Source organism: Tyto alba, unplaced genomic scaffold (genome assembly GCF_018691265.1).
Source record: "Tyto alba isolate M040663 unplaced genomic scaffold, T.alba_DEE_v4.0 Super-Scaffold_20, whole genome shotgun sequence".
Lineage (NCBI taxonomy): Eukaryota > Metazoa > Chordata > Aves > Strigiformes > Tytonidae > Tyto > Tyto alba.
The window spans coordinates 9,101,042-9,117,732 of record NW_024881283.1 but is presented as its reverse complement, the minus strand read 5'-3'; the positions used below and the strand labels follow the sequence as shown (position 1 = coordinate 9,117,732).

At 45.8% G+C, this 16,691-nt stretch overlaps 1 protein-coding gene across 7 annotated transcripts in view; it reads left to right on the top strand.

Moving 5' to 3' along the window:
- Positions 1-16,691, top strand: part of CSMD2 (CUB and Sushi multiple domains 2) — a 314,323-nt gene that overhangs the window by 211,347 nt on the left and 86,285 nt on the right. For all 7 annotated transcript variants that reach the window (XM_042793851.1, XM_042793852.1, XM_042793853.1 and 4 more), the window contains 7 exons: positions 1,611-1,767; positions 2,155-2,346; positions 4,759-4,885; positions 10,783-10,985; positions 12,884-13,075; positions 15,563-15,701; positions 16,197-16,384. In XM_042793851.1, coding sequence (XP_042649785.1) covers positions 1,611-1,767; positions 2,155-2,346; positions 4,759-4,885; positions 10,783-10,985; positions 12,884-13,075; positions 15,563-15,701; positions 16,197-16,384 — 1,198 coding nt within the window. The remainder of the gene's footprint in view (positions 1-1,610; positions 1,768-2,154; positions 2,347-4,758; positions 4,886-10,782; positions 10,986-12,883; positions 13,076-15,562; positions 15,702-16,196; positions 16,385-16,691) is intronic.

Here is a 16,691-nt window from a genome sequence, read left to right as displayed (position 1 = left end):
AGCAATGAGGCATTACCGTGCTGCTAATGAGAGCAAGGTCTGAAAGGGAAGGGACGTTCAGAAATTTTAGTGGGATTAGCTGAGACTGACCTCTGGAAAATGCCACCCAAACAGAGCTGACAGTGCAGTGGTAATCGCTGGAAGGGACCCATGCTAGGACTCCTGGTGACCAGTCGTCACTGCGGTGTCGTTAAGCGATTGGCACGGCAGTTTTGAAGCAAAATTCCGATGGACCAGACTGAATTTCAGGCAGGGCATCTGGGCTAGAATATTGTCTGTGTGTATCCCCTCTAAGGTTAGAGCAAGACACAAGGTGTGATACATCTGTGAAGCAATATCTTCTAGCCTGGGGACACCATCTGATCAGCGTGTGTCACCGCCCTGCGTTAGTTTGCTGTGCTTACAAACACATTGTGTAATTTTAGGGAATCAGCACCTCTGAACTTTACCAGCAGTCTCTGGCAGCAGCACTAAGGCAATAGTGAATGTCCTCTGCACTTCAGCCTCGCTGGTTATTTGAGGCTTCAGTCTGCAGATGGATGCGTAAACAAATTCTGTATCCCTTAAAAATGTAGGTGTCTTTGCTGTATCACTGCAGCTTCCACTGTGAAGTCTTCATTGAGATTTAGAGGTTGGTTGGAATGCCAGGGGTTCCTCCTTTTTTAGTTAAACTCCAGTTCTTATCTGCATAGTTGTACCGGGGAAACTGTTAACACATGAGGAAGTGTGAGGTTCTTAGCATTGTTTTTGTGTTTTTAAGAATCAAGGCTGTTTTGTCCCAGAAAGGGGTTTATTTAATTGAAGAGCTCCCGATTCAAGCTCTTCAGCATTCCCATACTCTGGTTTAGATTAATCTGCACTTACAAGTTTCAGGACTCTATACAGGAGGAGACAAATCCAGGCTGAGCTTCTATTAACCACAAAGAAATGGTTTTGTAGGAGGCATTAATATTACAAGATGCATGCTGCTGTGCTAAGACATCTTCCTAGAGAACGCCTCTATCCTTATTTAAGTGCCATACTTCTGAGCTGCAAGATAGGTGTAATCCACGTATTTTCAGATCACAAATGACTGGAAAGAGAGAGATTTCCAGCTAATGCAAATAATATACTTGTTGTGAAAGAAATGATGTTCTCTCAACAGGTTTGTCATCAACTTCTCATCTGCTCCTGAGGAAAGTTACTATCAATCTCCACCAGTGAGAAGTTGCTCTTTATCCTCGTAGAGAATCATGCTATCTAAAAGAAAGGAAAAAAAAAAAAATTGTGTTTCTCTTAAATAATAGTGGAGTCAAGGCACATCTATGAGTCAGCGCAGGGAGAAAATGTTCTTCCCAGTAGCTGTGCAGCACCTTTGGAAAGAGAGCTTAGTTCAGAAAACACAGCCCTGAGTGCAGTATAAGCTCAGGTGTAAGAAGGATGCAGATCCTCCCGGGTGTAAATCCTGCTCTTCAGATGAGCAGCATCATGAAGTCTCATCAAGTCGGACTTAGCTGGGATAATTTCGCTGCCTTCAAAGGGTCTGTCCCTGTTTGCACTCATGGATGGGTTGGTCCCTGAAGTAGCAAATTAAAATATGTTTTCCAGTACGTGTTTCTTGTTCCTCCCAGGTCTACGATGGCAGCAATAGCTCTGCTCGTCTGCTGGGCTCCTTTAGCCGCGCGGAAATGCTCGGCACCAGCATAAACAGCACTTCCAGCAGCATGTGGCTTGAGTTTATCACCAACAGCGAGAACACAAGTAAAGGTTTTGAGCTGCAGTTTTCTAGTAAGTCTTAGGCCCGTCTGCTTGTGAGGTGGGAATCTGAGGTGTAATGGTGTGTCTTCGTGTTACAGTTGCGTGGGCGGAGGAAACAGTCCTTTCCATAAAGACCTTGTAGTCTAAAGTGGACCTGGAGTGGGGGAGATGATTATGCTGGCAAACCTTTTCTGTTGTGGATGAGGTAGTGGTGACACAGAAGCTTTGGACCGAAGCTGAGATACCAGATTTCTGGGATCTTGTTCAATTATTAATTTTAAAAATACTAATTTTCAATACGTTTTTTTTTTCTCTTTAGCAAATGATTTTAAGAAGAAAATATTAATATGGTCTTGTGTTAGTATCTCCTGGCTGTTAAATATCTGATGAAAACAGATGCTGTTCCTCCCACTCCAGGTTTTGAACTCATTAAATGTGAGGACCCTGGCATCCCACAGTTTGGCTACAAGGTCCACGATGAGGGACACTTTGCTGGCAGCTCCGTGTCCTTCAGCTGTGACCCTGGCTACACCCTGCGGGGCAGCAGGGTGCTGGTCTGCCTGACAGGGGAGCGGAGAGCTTGGGATCAACCCCTGCCGACCTGCGTAGGTGAGACAACTCTCGCTTCTAAAATGTCCTCTAACGAGTCCTTTGCTTGTGGGCATCACACTGAACGCCGTTTCTTCCTGTCGTGGTTTGGGCCTGGTTGGCAGCCAACCACAAGGCAGCAGCTCTCTCTCCCTTCCCCTCCGGCAATGAGAAGGGACAGAGAGCCAGGCTTGGGGTTCGAGATAGGACTGGGATGGGGAGAAATTCCCTTTTATGATCACGAGCAAAAGGCAGACTCGTTAGGGGAAGGAAAAAAGAACATACATTTATTACAGACACTAACAACACATAACAGAGTAGGAGAGTGAGAAGCATTTCCACATCTTGAGAACACCTTCCCCCCACCCCTCCCTTCTTCCCGGGCTCAGCTCTGCTCCCGATATCTCTACCTCCTCCCCCAGGGGCGCAGGGGCAGGGAATGGGGGGTACAGTCAGCGCTGCCGCTTCTCTTCATCTTCGGTGAGGGGAGTGTCCGGAACTTGTTCCCCCCTGCTCCAGCATGGTCCTCCTCTCACAGCAGACAGTCCTCCACAAACTTTCTCCAACATGAGTTCCTCCCATGGGCCGCAGCATTCCCCACACTGCTCCGTCATGGGTCACTAACTTCCTCCGACTGGATTCTCTCCCACGGCTGCAGCCCTTCCCGAGCTGCTCCGGCGTGGGACTCCCCCGCATGCTGCAATCCTCCCAGCACTGAATTACAGCAGCGGGGGCTACCTTTTCCCATGAGACCCCGGCCTTCTTCGGGCACAGAACCTTGATCATGCAGGCAGAAGCCACAGGCCATAAATCAATGTCTGCTCCACCGTAGATCTTCATGGGTGGCAGGGGGGGCCGCCCTGCCGTCTCACCACAGGATACAGGAGGGTCTCTGCCCCGGCACACCTCCCCCCTCCTTTCTTCCTCCGTTCCTCCACTGACCTTGGTGTTCACGCAGCTGCCCCAACTCCTCCTCACCAGTCCCACTGCCCGTCACCACGTCCCTTCTTAAATACGTTATCGCAGAGGCGCAGCCGATTGGCTCAATTTCCCAAACAGAAGTGGAGCTGACGTGGAGCTGGGGGAGCTTCGAGAAGCTTCTCACAGGGGGCCGCCCCGATAGCCCCCTCCCCTGCCACCAAAAAACTCCACCACTCACTCAACCCAGGACACTTCCCCATGATGTTAACTGATACTGATTGCACCCATTACGTTATTAAAGACCGCGATAAGGATACTGTGTAAGGCATCTTCAGATTGAAAGCACTGATCTCTTTGAAACTTCCACAGGCAGTCTGAAAGTGAAACTGTGCTCTGAGCACAGACATGACAAGGCTTCTTGCTTCCCTGCAAGGACACTACTGCTTTTCCAGTCCTTGGCCTTTCACTTGAATGTGTTAAGCAGAGTGGCACTTTCTGATAATGGCAGACATCAATGTGTGTCCAGGCATTTGACAGTTCAAAGTCATGTTTACTTGAGAGCTACATGACATCTGATTTCAGATCCCTGGATGTTTTAATTCCCTCAGTCTTTTCTTAGCTAAGTCCTGAGTTCCCTTTTACCTCTAGCTCTCCAGAAGGATATCTTCTTGTTTGGAAAATTCTGATACTAAGTTTTGTGTATCTAAATGAGATGCTGTTTGTCTGTTGCTTGACAACTTCATGATTAACTAGAGTTTCCAGGACACGTCGAACTTCTTACAGACTTAGTTCTCTGCGAGATCTCAGCAACCAGAAGGCTGATTTTATGGTTATAAGTGATGTGCTCAGGCATTAGCACTCTGTATTCTCCCGTGAGTTAGGACCATTCTTTATGCAGTAACTCTCTGCTGAATTTGAGCCTTGATTATTGAGGTAAAAAGACGAATTTGTGTGATTTATGCATCTTCTTAACTTTTAACCTATTTGCTATACAAGCATTACATAGGAATGGCCCTGTCTGTGTGAACACGTGGAAAATTACAGAATTTTAATGGATAGATTATGAAAATGTATTCAGAATCCTTACATTCTTTTGATGTTCATTTAGCAGATATGTATTTTGGCTTCTTCATTTTATCACACTGATGAATCGTTAAGACTTTTTGCAGATACAGGCAGAAGGGTTGAGCTCTTTCCCCCCACATGTGTGAATCAGGTAAAGCAAGGTGCTGGCAAGCTCTGCCTTTATTCACTACAAAGTCAAAGGTGGAAGGAAGCTTTGACAGCATGTCAGGTGTTGGGAATGTGCACAGAAGTGCAGAGTTATTCTGGTAACTCAGTCTTTTAGCTGAATTAAATGACTGTCTTTATCTTTGTTTTGAAGGATTTAAGAATCTCTTTAAATGGCAAGAAATACTCCCTGTTGTATTCGTAGGATGAGATTTGCATTGTTGCCAAGTAAGAACTGTAATATGTCATAAATCTTCTCACTAACCCATATGTTTCTTTCAGCTGAGTGTGGGGGTACTATCAAAGGAGAGTCGTCAGGACGGATATTGTCTCCCGGTTACCCAACACCCTACGATCATAATCTGAATTGCATTTGGACAATAGAGGCAGAAGCTGGTTGCACAATAGGGTGAGTCGGGCCAGGTTATTGTTGCTTGTTTTTCTTTCCATGTGCAGCTTATTTTTCCAGAAGTAGATCAACAGTTATGTAAGGCAAGCAGAGAGAATGCCCTGTCACTTGGCGAGTCCCAAATGAAGGAACAAAGGCTGGTTTATCTCCTTGCCAGGTTGGACAGAAGTGGCATCGCTTCTCCTTTCTCTCAAGCTTTTTAGCCCTGTATGGCCTGTGCCAGTAGCAGCTATTGTGCCATGGGTGGTGAAGCCAGATTATTTACTATTGCTGCCTGTGGTTTTACTGTATTAAAATAACATCCAAGAGCTTTTACGAGCATGTACAACGTAAGCACTTTTCACCCCTTTCCTTAATGGGACGTGTTCAGAAACAAACCTTTTCCACCAGATTAGCGTTGAATTTCCCAACAGTGTTTAACATGTGTCCAAGTGACATAATCCTAAATGAGGACATATATATAAAATTGCTTGGAAGATCGCATCCCGGGAAAGGATAAATGGAAGGCAATTATGGGTTTGGTTCATCTCCCATTCATGTTGCCAGAGTAAATTAACACTGACAGGGATGAGCTCTGTAACGTGTTTTTGAGAATGAATGGTCAGGTGTGATGGTCCCCAGATGTGAGTGGACAGGGGGAGAACTGAGACCACAGTACTTAGCCTTCATTGTCTAATTGCACTGTTTTATTGTTTTAATAATAAATAGAACACATACAATGTAATTATCTTCCTGAAGGAAAAGACTCAAGATGGTTTCTAAACATCTGGTCTGTACAGAGACCAAGACTGTTCTCTCCTCCTGCTCCTCTGACTTCTCTTATTGTTCTGTTGCCACTTTTCTGTTGGAAAATGGCAGTTTGAAATGTAATTTGTTCATGAGTTATGTGAATTTGGCAGTTAGGTAAGCATGGTATTGAGAACATTTGGCTCATAAAGTCAGTGCAGTCACCAACAGAATCCAGGCAGTTTCCTGCTCTGTGATACTTCATCTGTGATCCCTGCTGCTTAACCACTGTTCCCACACTGAAGTTTGCAAACCATTTCAGTGCTGCTCTGTGTGTACCCACATATTTCAGTCCAGCTAAAGCCATCTTTGTCAGAAAACTGAAGTATGTTGGTAAGTAAAGTTTTTGCTGAGTGATGGGACTTGAGGGAGACATGTATATTATAAGGTCTGTTCAGGAACAATCCTCTTCTCCCACCGTCTCCCATCATCACTTCTAGTGCTCGTTAGCTGGTGTGTCAGCCCCATTTCTGTGCTGACCTGAGACCTGTTCCTGTTCCAGTCCTGCTCTCCTTCACTGTCGATGCCCTTTTTTCTTCACCGTAGCATCCTTGCATCAGCACTCATCATCACTTCAGCAGAGACTGTTAATCATGTTGAGCTCTATGGTGCTTTTGGTTGATGGATTTATGCTGGAGATAGATTTGGTCCAGTATTTTCAGTTTTATTTAATGCAGAAATTCCCTCCATTAGCTCTGCTCCTCAGTATGGTTCAATAATGAATGGTTTCTGTTATGAACACAGGAGAAAGAGCATAGCCAGCACAGCTTACTTCCTGCACAGTTAACTTCCAGTTGAAGTCTCCTCTTTTTTTTTCTTTCTCCAGTAAAAGATTCTGAAGAATCCAAAGATTTTTATAGGACAAAGTAGACACGAGAGACCCCCTCTTCTTTCTGTGCTCCCCGCACCGCCCCCCCCCAAAAAAAAATGTGCAAGAGACTCCCCCCTCATCCAAAGACTGCTTCAGCAAGTGAACTTTACTCACACGTGTGATCCCTCTCTTCTCTGTATGAGTACTCGAACGAGCAGAGCTATAGGCTTGAGTTTGCGGGATCAGCCAGAGGCTTGGAAGGGGCCAAGGCTGAAGTGAGATGATGCCAGGCAGAGGTACAGTAATGTACGTTGTGACCCCTCCTTTCATCAGAGATGAAAGCTCCCTTCTTCTCTTCCTTTATTTGGCTCCTCAAACAGAACAGATGATCTCTGGGTAGTTGAGAGCACATTTTCAGCAACTTCATTTTTATGGTAATCCATTGGAAAAATAATCCTCTTCACGCATGATACAATTGTATAAAGCTCTCATTTATAACTTACATTAAAATTAATCACCAAAGCTTTTTGAATAAAGCTGTATCTGCACGGAATGAGGGGGAAGGAGAGAAAGGCGAGCAAGATAGAAAAATTAGTCCGTACATCATTGCTACAGAAGTTGAAGGGTTGTACTTTGAGAGAGGATTAATTTTGTGCATGTGCAAACACACGCATGCACACGCACATAAAATTACAACTGAAATGACTTGGCTTATCTGTGAGACTCTGGGGAGAGAAAGAAGTGAGACAGGGTGTACTGGAAAATGAATGGAACTTGCCTTGGAGTACTGCTTGCACAGCTGAGAGCAGTGAGGGCACAGAAGTGGCAGTGGCGTTTTATTGTATAGCAGAGATCTCGATGTCGTCAGAGAGTTTAATGATATTGATCATCCTAGTTGAATGGATGGTGCTGTATTGACAGGTTCCCTTTTTCACAGTCTCATCTAGAAATATGAGTGGGAATATTGGGATGTTCCAGTTTGCTTCCTTGGAGATTTCTGGGGACATAACGTTTAACAGCTTTAAGTTTGGGAACCCCCCTCAGGGCTAGAAGGAGACAGCGGGCAGCCCTGCAAACCGCTGTTAGAATGAACGAAAGTTAGACCTGAAACTGTGGCTTTTCTGCAAGCTGTGTGGGCACTGCCAGCGTGCCAGGCTGCTGAAGCCAGCTCCAGCCAGGAGCCAGAGCTTGGATGGGAAACGTCAGCAGGACCAGCCCCAGGTCAGTCAGTCAGGTTGTGGGGGGGCTTTCTGCAGAGCTGGGGCTAAATGCCTCACCGAAGGTGGGGCAGATTACCAGTGCAAAGCTGGGCTCTCCTCCTCTCTGCTCCTTGCTAAGCTGGGAGAACTTTCCCTCTGTCTCATATATATAGAGCCACAATTCCTAATTTGCTTTTTGCTGCATTTTCATGCATGTAATTGGGATTGTCAGAGTGCAAGAATAAAACTCTCTTCTTCTTCATTGTCTGCTAAACCAGTGTCTCTGTCTTGCCTTAAATGAAGCCCTGCTGGGAATAGAATCAGGCTGATTGAAAAATCATGCAGTTTGGTTACAGATGTGCCTGTTGAATAGATTGATTTGCTCCAGAGCACACCAGTTTCCTTAATAAAATCAGCTATCTCAACAGACCCCTGAACCAGCTGGCGCTGGGACAACCCGTGCCTCGCCACTGTGTCATCTGGTTGTCGTGCTAAGGCTTTTTGCTTGTGGTGAAGCTTTGCCTGCAAGTTGTTTTTTAAAAATAAATGAGGAGAGTGAGATGCTGCAGGCAGCCCTGGTCCCACGGGGAGCTGGTGGGGAGCTCTCCTGGGTGGTGGCAGTTCCAGGGTGTCCCCCTGCCCCAGGCCAGTCTCTGCCAGTGTCTCCCTGTTTCCGAGGCTTTCAGCAATGGGTTTTCTCTTGCAATTTTGGCTAACTAGAACCAGTTAGCCTGAGAGCAAAGGTAATCAGGCCAACGCACCTGTGGAGAACAGTTCTGCTAAGATCCATTCTTATTTTCCTCGAGTCCAGCTTTTTTTCTCTTTTCTCAAGGTCTCTGCTAGGTAGATTTATGATTCAGCTCTTTTGGGTTCTGTCGGATTCTGTGGACATCATTTTGTTGCTGAGTGCATTGCAGTGGGTTGGTTTCCCCCCCCCCCCCCTTTTATGGTTCTACCTGATTTATTTATGTTTGCCCCGGATAAATGGGAAAGCAGCCAAGTTAGTGCTTCCTTGTTTTCCTTCGTGGGCTGTCAGGATTTTAAGCGCAGTACCTGATTGTTTTATATTTTGCAGACTTTTCTCAGTGCAGTTTATAGATTTCTGTCCCTGTTTCGAAGTGGCATGCTCGAGTTACCCTGTGTTAGCCGGATTTCATTGTGTCAGATGGTGTTTTCCCCAGTGATAATGTGGCAAAGAAAAACAGGGGCAATTAAATGCCTTCTCTTCAGCTGGCATTTTAAGTGCAGGAGTGAAAGGGACTGAGCCCTGATGTATGGCAGCCTTTAGTTGATAACTCCCTTGGGTGTAACAATAATAATGGTAGTATTTTATGCTTAGATGGTACTTCTGATCTTGGAAGATCCCAAAGCTCTTTGCAAAGCCTGGATTCATCTGCTCCACATCCATCCACAGCAGAGGTTGCTTTGGTGGGGAGAAGTGCAGCGTGATATCCGCCCCCGGCCCAGGGTGGGAAGAGGACCATCCCACCGGGGGCTGATGTTGGCACCAAGTTTATCCTGTCCCGGAGTCCTGGGCATGGAGGGAACTCCTGGCCCCCTCCCATCCCCTGGGGTCCCACACTGGTACAGGCTCTGGAGTGAATTTCCTCACCGTGATGACTCCTGCCAACGTCTTGGGCTTTCCCTGGGGAATCTTCTGTGGAAGTGCTGGGCAGGCATAACCCTGTTCTAGTTTAAAAGCAGAAGAGAAGAGCTCCAAGGAGCAATGCTGCAGGCAGCTGAGGAGCATTTGCTGCATACACTGAAGGCCTTGCAGCCCTCTCTCCAGGGCAGACAAAACTATAAAATACACGGAGTAAGGAAATGAAATCTGCATTCAGAACATCATAATAAATACCTCGTTGAGAGCACAGTGTAATTTCTTTGCCAGCCACCAGTTTCTTAATTTCTGTTTTCTCTCCCTGTTGTGGATTTTGGAGAGCTGGTTCATGCTGCCTCACTTTTTCTTTATTTCTTGCTGAAGTTAGTCTGTGACCTGATCTCAAAACAGTTTTGCAATATCCATAACTTCCTAAAACATGTCAAAATCCTTTCCTATATCAGCCACTTCTCTGCTCAGAGGTCCCTGAGTCCAGCATTCAGAATTTGCACCCACCTGTTTGCTGCCCTTCTGCACACCCTTTTCTGTCCCTTGTTATTAACCTCCAGGGCAGTTAACACCCTGGTGCAGATTTCCCAGCATGATGCTGTTCTAATGAACATTGGGTTTGCTTGTTTCCTTTCCTTTTTTCCATCCCAATACACAAGATTAGCTTGGTGCCAGGAGCAAATTCTTTGATCTGAGTGCAGGTAACAAAAATCAATGCATTTTATCAGTAGATGCTGGCTCTTGACAACAAGCTGTTCCTTGCAGGACACCAAAAAAAGCAAAAGGACAGCCAAGGTCGTTGCTGTGTGCGGCATAGGGACAGTGTCAGATTTGGATGAATATATGTAAGTTGTCTGAAGGGACCCCAGCACATTTTCTGCTAATTCTCTTTTTAGAATAAGTTTCTCAATACTTCCGTGTTTATCTGTTATAGAGCTCAGTGAAATTACAGACAAACCCTGATCTTTTCCTTCACAGCCCCTTTCTGCAGCGGGTTTCCTGTGTGTCCTTGACTGAGCCTTTTTTCTGTGTGACAGCTACTTGTTGCAATGTCTGAGCACCATCAGTGTAAAACCAACTGTGATATTCTGGCTGGGGGACGTTGCCAATGCCTGCGATGGGATTTTGGACCTTTAGCTTGTTCCTCAAGATTTTTGGGGGAGACTAGTAATTTTGTTCACTTGGGAGAGAACACCAGAAGAGACCCAACTTTTCAGAAAACATTAGTGTCCATAACTCAGTAGTTTTTTTTTGTTAATGAATGTGTTTTATTAGGGAGGCATGTGACTAAGAAGTCTTGGGGTTTATAGACAGATGAAGTGTGGTAGAGGGCTCAAGTACTTTGTGCAAGTTGAGTTGCAGATAACAAGAGAAAACACATTCCTTGTGGGCCAAGCTACCTTAGGTTAGTACCAATCACATTTCTAATCCTTTCAGGAAAAAAGTCAGGGCTCAGTTTCTGGTCTGACTTTGAGTTCATTTTGCCACACAGGCTCCATTTCATGGTTTTCCACACCGAGGAGTTCCACGACGTGCTGAGGATCTGGGATGGTCCAGTGGAGAACGGCATCCTGCTAAAGGAGATGAGCGGGTCTGGCTTACCCGGCGATGTCCACAGTACTTTCAACTCCGTCATCCTTCAGTTCAACACTGATTTCTTCACAAGCAAGCAGGGCTTCGCTGTTCAATTTTCAGGTGGGCTTTACATCGGTTCCGCTGCATTGTCCAAACCTAATTTTGGTGATAAGTGATTTCAGGTCTATCTAGAAAGTACCGATGGTGAGCAAAGGGCATTGTACTGAACGCAATAGCAGGAGCTGTACAGTCTTCCAGCCATTTGTGCTCTACTGCATTTGGGTGCAGTCTCTGCAAATAGAGAAAAACTCGTGGGTTTTGTCCTTGCAATGCAGGTGAGTTCTGTGCTCCCCCCTGCGACAGTCACCTTCACAGTGGCGAACTTGGCAGCAAGATGTAGAACAATACATAGTGGAATACACAAGGAGGAATTACAGATATTTTCCACCACATTCCCACAGGTCCCTTAGAGGCCCCAGTACGCAGGCAGCTTCCCCCAGGGCGTTCTGAGAGCAGTTGGTCAGTGGTCTCTGAAAACCAAGTCTATCTAAAATCCCTCAGGTTGGATCCCCTGAGATGCAGATCACAAAAAGCTCTATCGGCTGTAGGGATGTCATTGCTCGCAGCAGCACTACGTGTAATGCAACTGCAATCTGTCATTGCCTAAGCCCTCGCTGCTGTTACCTAAGACTTAGCCTTGCAAACACATTAATTTAAATTATATTAGGGTAATATATTTCAGCATTCACATAGAGGTTTCCAGGATGCAGGCTTTCACTGACATGTCCAGCAACCAAGCAGCAAATGCCTATTTTTGAGATGAGAGTGAGCAGGGAAGCTGTGGGGTGAATAATGATACGACCTTCCTGGGGCTTGGGCACATCTGAGTATCAGAGCTCATTCTGTCTCACCCAAGCTTTTGCCAATAGCTTTCTGTTCGGGGTGCCTTGGGTGACTGGGAGAGCAGGCCAGAAATATGGGAAGAGTTTCTGCTCGGTGCAAGACCTTCTGGGATGACCAAGGCAGAGGGAAAGTTTTGTGTCACCCAGCACAGCTCTGCCACCCTCTTTCTTTGCCAGGTTTGTGGCTCAGGCTTCCAGGAAGGACCGGACTGGGCTGCTAACTTGCTTATCTTCAGTTGCACAGAAAGAGAGAGAGGGATTTCCTCTGGCTCTTTTAAGAGGAGCTTTCTCTAAACTGCCTAGGTGTAATAGACTCTCATCAACTTAGCAGGAAATAAGTTCTGCTCCGCTGCCTGATACAGAGCTGGTCTGTATTGAATGCTCCTGCTCAAAGCCTTTGTTCACAAGGTGTGACTAAGTAGTCAGACCTAAGCTCAGAAGTATACAGTTTTGGATCTTGTGAACTTTAATGATCTATATAAGCTTGCAAAACTTGTATTGCTCCAGGACTTTCCGTACTGTTAAGTAGTTGTAGTGTTGACAGACCTTGAGCTCAGTCAGCAGTGAAGCTGTGCTGCCCACCCCCAGCTGAGAAGGAGCTGAGAGGGTCATCTCATACCTCAAAGGGACACAGCGGCGAGACTGGGAGGGAAACACGTGCATTTCTAAAAGGTCAGACTTGATGCTTCACAGGGCTAAAGGCTAAATTGCTCTGCCACTCAGGGGAAGTGAAAAGCGCTAGTGGATTATTTTATTTTGCAGCGTGTGTCTGACACAGAATTCTATAAAAATGCCGTGTAAGATCAGTAGATGTCTGGACTTATTAAGTAAACATGCATGTGCAGAGTTATACATCAAACTTGCACTCTGTGTAGTGCACTTGAACTTTCCATTCCCCAGAGCCTCTACCAGCTGGAGTGGCAGATGCTCAGTGCAAAGTAAAAGCCAGTTTTTGTGTGTGTGTCAACTTTAAGGGATACTGAAGGAGGAGAGCTGGAGAATGAAGTCATTGCTTGGATATCTGTTTAAGGACAGAGTCCAAGTACAGCTGGTGCTGTAAGTCTGTATTAAATATAAATTTATGTGTATTAAATAGGTATTTTTAATCCTCTTTAGTTTCCACTGCCACTTCCTGCAATGACCCAGGAATTCCCCAGAACGGGAGCCGGAGTGGTGACAGCAAAGAGGCCGGTGACTCCATCATCTTCCAGTGTAATCCAGGATACGCTCTCCAAGGGGAGGCCAAAATCACTTGTGTGCAGATTGAGAACAGATTTTTCTGGCAACCAGACCCCCCCTCCTGCACAGGTAGGAACACGCATCCATCCTCCCATTGCACTGGCTTCCCTGCCCTGTTTCATTGCAAGACTTCTGTACCCGAAGGGGATGAGTCCCACCTGGCTTGAAGAGGTTTATGACAGGGTAGCTACGTCTCAGGTAGCTGTCTCCTAGAACTACTTTTTAGGCTTATCCCCAGACTGGCTGGAACAATGAGAATCTAGTTCACTCTGGAAGCTCATAGGACACAGTGCACTGTAAGTGATGATATTTAACCTGACAAGTCAGAATTAAAGGTTTCTTTAAAACTCAGGTTGGTAGAGAGTATTGGGGTCATGGGTGAATAATTTCCGCATGAGGAGACAGGAAATTCTGTCACAAGAAGGAACTATCTGACATTTCTTTGAGCTCATAAAGTAATAAAAGCAGCTCATAAAAGTGACTCTTTTTAATATGTCCAGAACACATAAAAATAGTCACGTTAAGCACATAAGAGCAATAAACATCAAATTTGCTGGCCAATTAAATGCTAGACACATATTACTTACCTGTAACATTCATTCCTGCTTATGCACTGTTATCCTAAGCAAGAAAAATCAGTTAATTCTGTTTCTAACATCTGATTTAATGCCAGCTAGGAAACTTGCATGCACAGGATCTATGCTCCCTGCAGCATGACTTGGCTTCTGAATGACTATCTCGATGATCTAGTGTGGCACCCTTTCAGCCCGATAGAGACAGTCCTTTTAGTCTTTCCAGAGCTATAACTAAATCATATCGTTGCACGTCATGCCTGTCTCATCATTCTCCTGTTGTGTTTCCTTTCACAACAGAAGCTGGGCTCTCAGTCCTTTTCAGAGAAACGTAGGTGGTGTCTTAATCTGGGTGCGAGATGAATTTCCCAGGGTTGTCTCCAATGTGACTTGGAGATATTGTCTTGGGTCCTTTTTGAACAGAAGTCTGGCAATCTTGTTTTAGAAGTCATAAGCTCTGTGAACAAGCTGAAAGCGATGGCTTGCTCCTCTCTATTAGGTGGCAAAGGATTTGGAGGAATAATCAGTAGCCAAGTACCAGTTTTATAGTAACTGTGTAACAGGCTGCTTAGTCAGAGCTAATTTAGAAAATGGGGTTTAATTTAGGGCTTGGATTTTATGTTTGTATTTAGCATTTCTAATACATTGTCACATCTTTATTGTACAACTTCTGCAGTCCCTAAACAACGTGGGCAGAACTGGAAGCTCAGCTGAAACAGCCCCCAGAGGCTTGGGGTATTTGAAGTCTGTATCCTGACCCAACTCCAAAGAGCTATGGCTTGGACCAGTTTCTAATTTAAATCCTTTGGAGACTGTGGGTGGTATTTTTCAAAGAAATCAAAGGGTGTTGAACAGTCATCTCCTGTAGGCTTTTCAAAAATGAGTCCATATACTTTAGTTTTGTCTGAATTTTCCCTCTGGCTTCACAGTCTGGAAGAGGAACGCACCCTAAGGGTTAAGATTAAGCTAAATGGACACAGAATAGATGGTTGTGGTTCTTCCAAATTATTTGTACATGACCTTCAGCTAAACTCTTCACTGTCTGTGCTGTGACTTCCTTGTCTATTCGAGAGGGATAACAGTTCTCGGTGCCTGCAGGCAAAAGGAGCTGCTTTTGGACCTTGAAGAAGGGCCTCAGGTTTACTCTCTCCTGTGATCTTTATAGAACAGCCCCGCTACATTTTACCTGATACCTGGAGATTCTTGTGTATTTGCAGGGGTTTATAAAAGTCCACAAGATAAACACATGTGCTCCCTCTTTCATGGAAGATCCTTCCAAGATTTGTTCTGTTTTTTCTGTCCCGTGCTAGTCCATCTCCTGCTCGGTGTTGGCGTTGCTGTAGGCTGGTTGGTGGCAGACAGGGGCTGGGCTCCCCTCTTTCTCACCCCGTCCCAAATCTGGGAGGATTGATCCGAGCAACGGGGAGAATCTTAGAGCATCGACCCTGATGAAGAGACTGCAGGAAGGCTGACAGTAATAAATCAATCATGATTATTTACCACAGGGGAAATATATGCAAGCACTTTCAGCCTTAAAAAAAAGTAATAATTGATTTTTCAATCAGCTTGGCATTTAATATGTTGGTAAGTGTAATAAACACAAACAAGCCTTCGGTCCCAGACAACATGTTTTCACTTATTTAGCAACCATCCGGACTTTGACCAGGAGTTGCCTAAATAAATGCAACAGAAAAGCATAAAGCTTCTGGCTGCTCACTTATATATATATGTCTAAAGAAGGTTGTAACAGCGTCCATAGCTCTGTGTATGTGTACTCTCTCTGGAATAACAGAGCCCTCATCTCTGTGAGGGCCACTACAAGCTCCTGTAACACGTACCTTAATATCGGACAGCCTTGCAGACAGACTGCCTCTCTGTCTGCTTATCTGTCCATATCTCGCTCCTTCTCCCTTCCTGCATCTCACCTACTGTTTTTTAAGTTTCTCTGAGACAAAGCCTCATCCCTTTGCTTGATTGCCTTCAGCTCCCTGTGGAGGTATCTTGACAGGACCGGCAGGAGTGATCCTGTCCCCGCAGTACCCGGAGCCCTACCCGCCGGGGAGGGAGTGTGACTGGAAGCTGACCGTCTCTCCTGACTATGTCATTGCCCTGGTATTTAATACGTACGTACCCAAGAGCTGTTTGGTTCCACTTCTGTGGCTGCCTGGACAGGGAGGGGACAGCCTGGGTGAACTGGGTCTGCATGTGGGTCCTTTTCTCTCTGAAGGAACCAAACCAAACCGGGTAGGACTGTTGCATAGTCCTGGGTTGTCTGTTCTCAGACGTTACCTCAATTTGGGGAAGATACACATATTTCAACTGCAGCCCCTCTTTGATGTACACGTGGTTTTTGCAGACCATCACCATGCAACTTGTGTAGCACAGGAAATCCTTGTAGCAACACTGGCTTACGCTTTTGTGCTCTGGACCACCTCACCAGGCCTCGATTTCTTGCATGTGGAACAGACAGATATGTCCTTTATTTAGTTGAGGAGCTGCTTTGGGGCAGGAGCTTTCTCTCAGCTGTGTGGTTACATAGGCAGGACCCTGGTCTGTTTTTCTCCATGGGCTGCCGGAGCATGCTCATACTTCAAATACTCTTCTTTTTGGTTTTGCAGCTTCAGTTTGGAGCCTGGCTATGATTTCCTTCATATCTACGATGGACCCGATTCACTCAGCCCCCTGATCGGAAGCTTTTATGGTTCCCAGCTTCCCGAGAGGATAGAGAGCAGCAGTAACAGCCTCTTCCTCGCGTTCCGAAGCGATGCATCGGTCAGTAACACCGGATTTGTCATTGACTACACAGGTAAGAGTTGTCCGGGGGTGCCCCTGGCTCAGCTGACTCAGCAAATACATGGGATTTCACCTGTGCTTAGTCTCAGGTTAAACCACCTAGCTGAACCTACTGGGAGAAGCTCTAGACACAGTAGAAACCTCTCTTCAGGCAGTAATCCTGCTGTCTGTTTTGCTACCACCAAAGCTGATCAAGAGGCATGAGGGGGAAAATTGGGAGTTGAAGAGAGGGGATCCGGTAGGCTGGCAGGAGAGCTAGGGTACCTGAGGCAGAAAACAGTCTTTGTGTGCTGCTCTTCTGTGTCTGAGGATCAGTCACA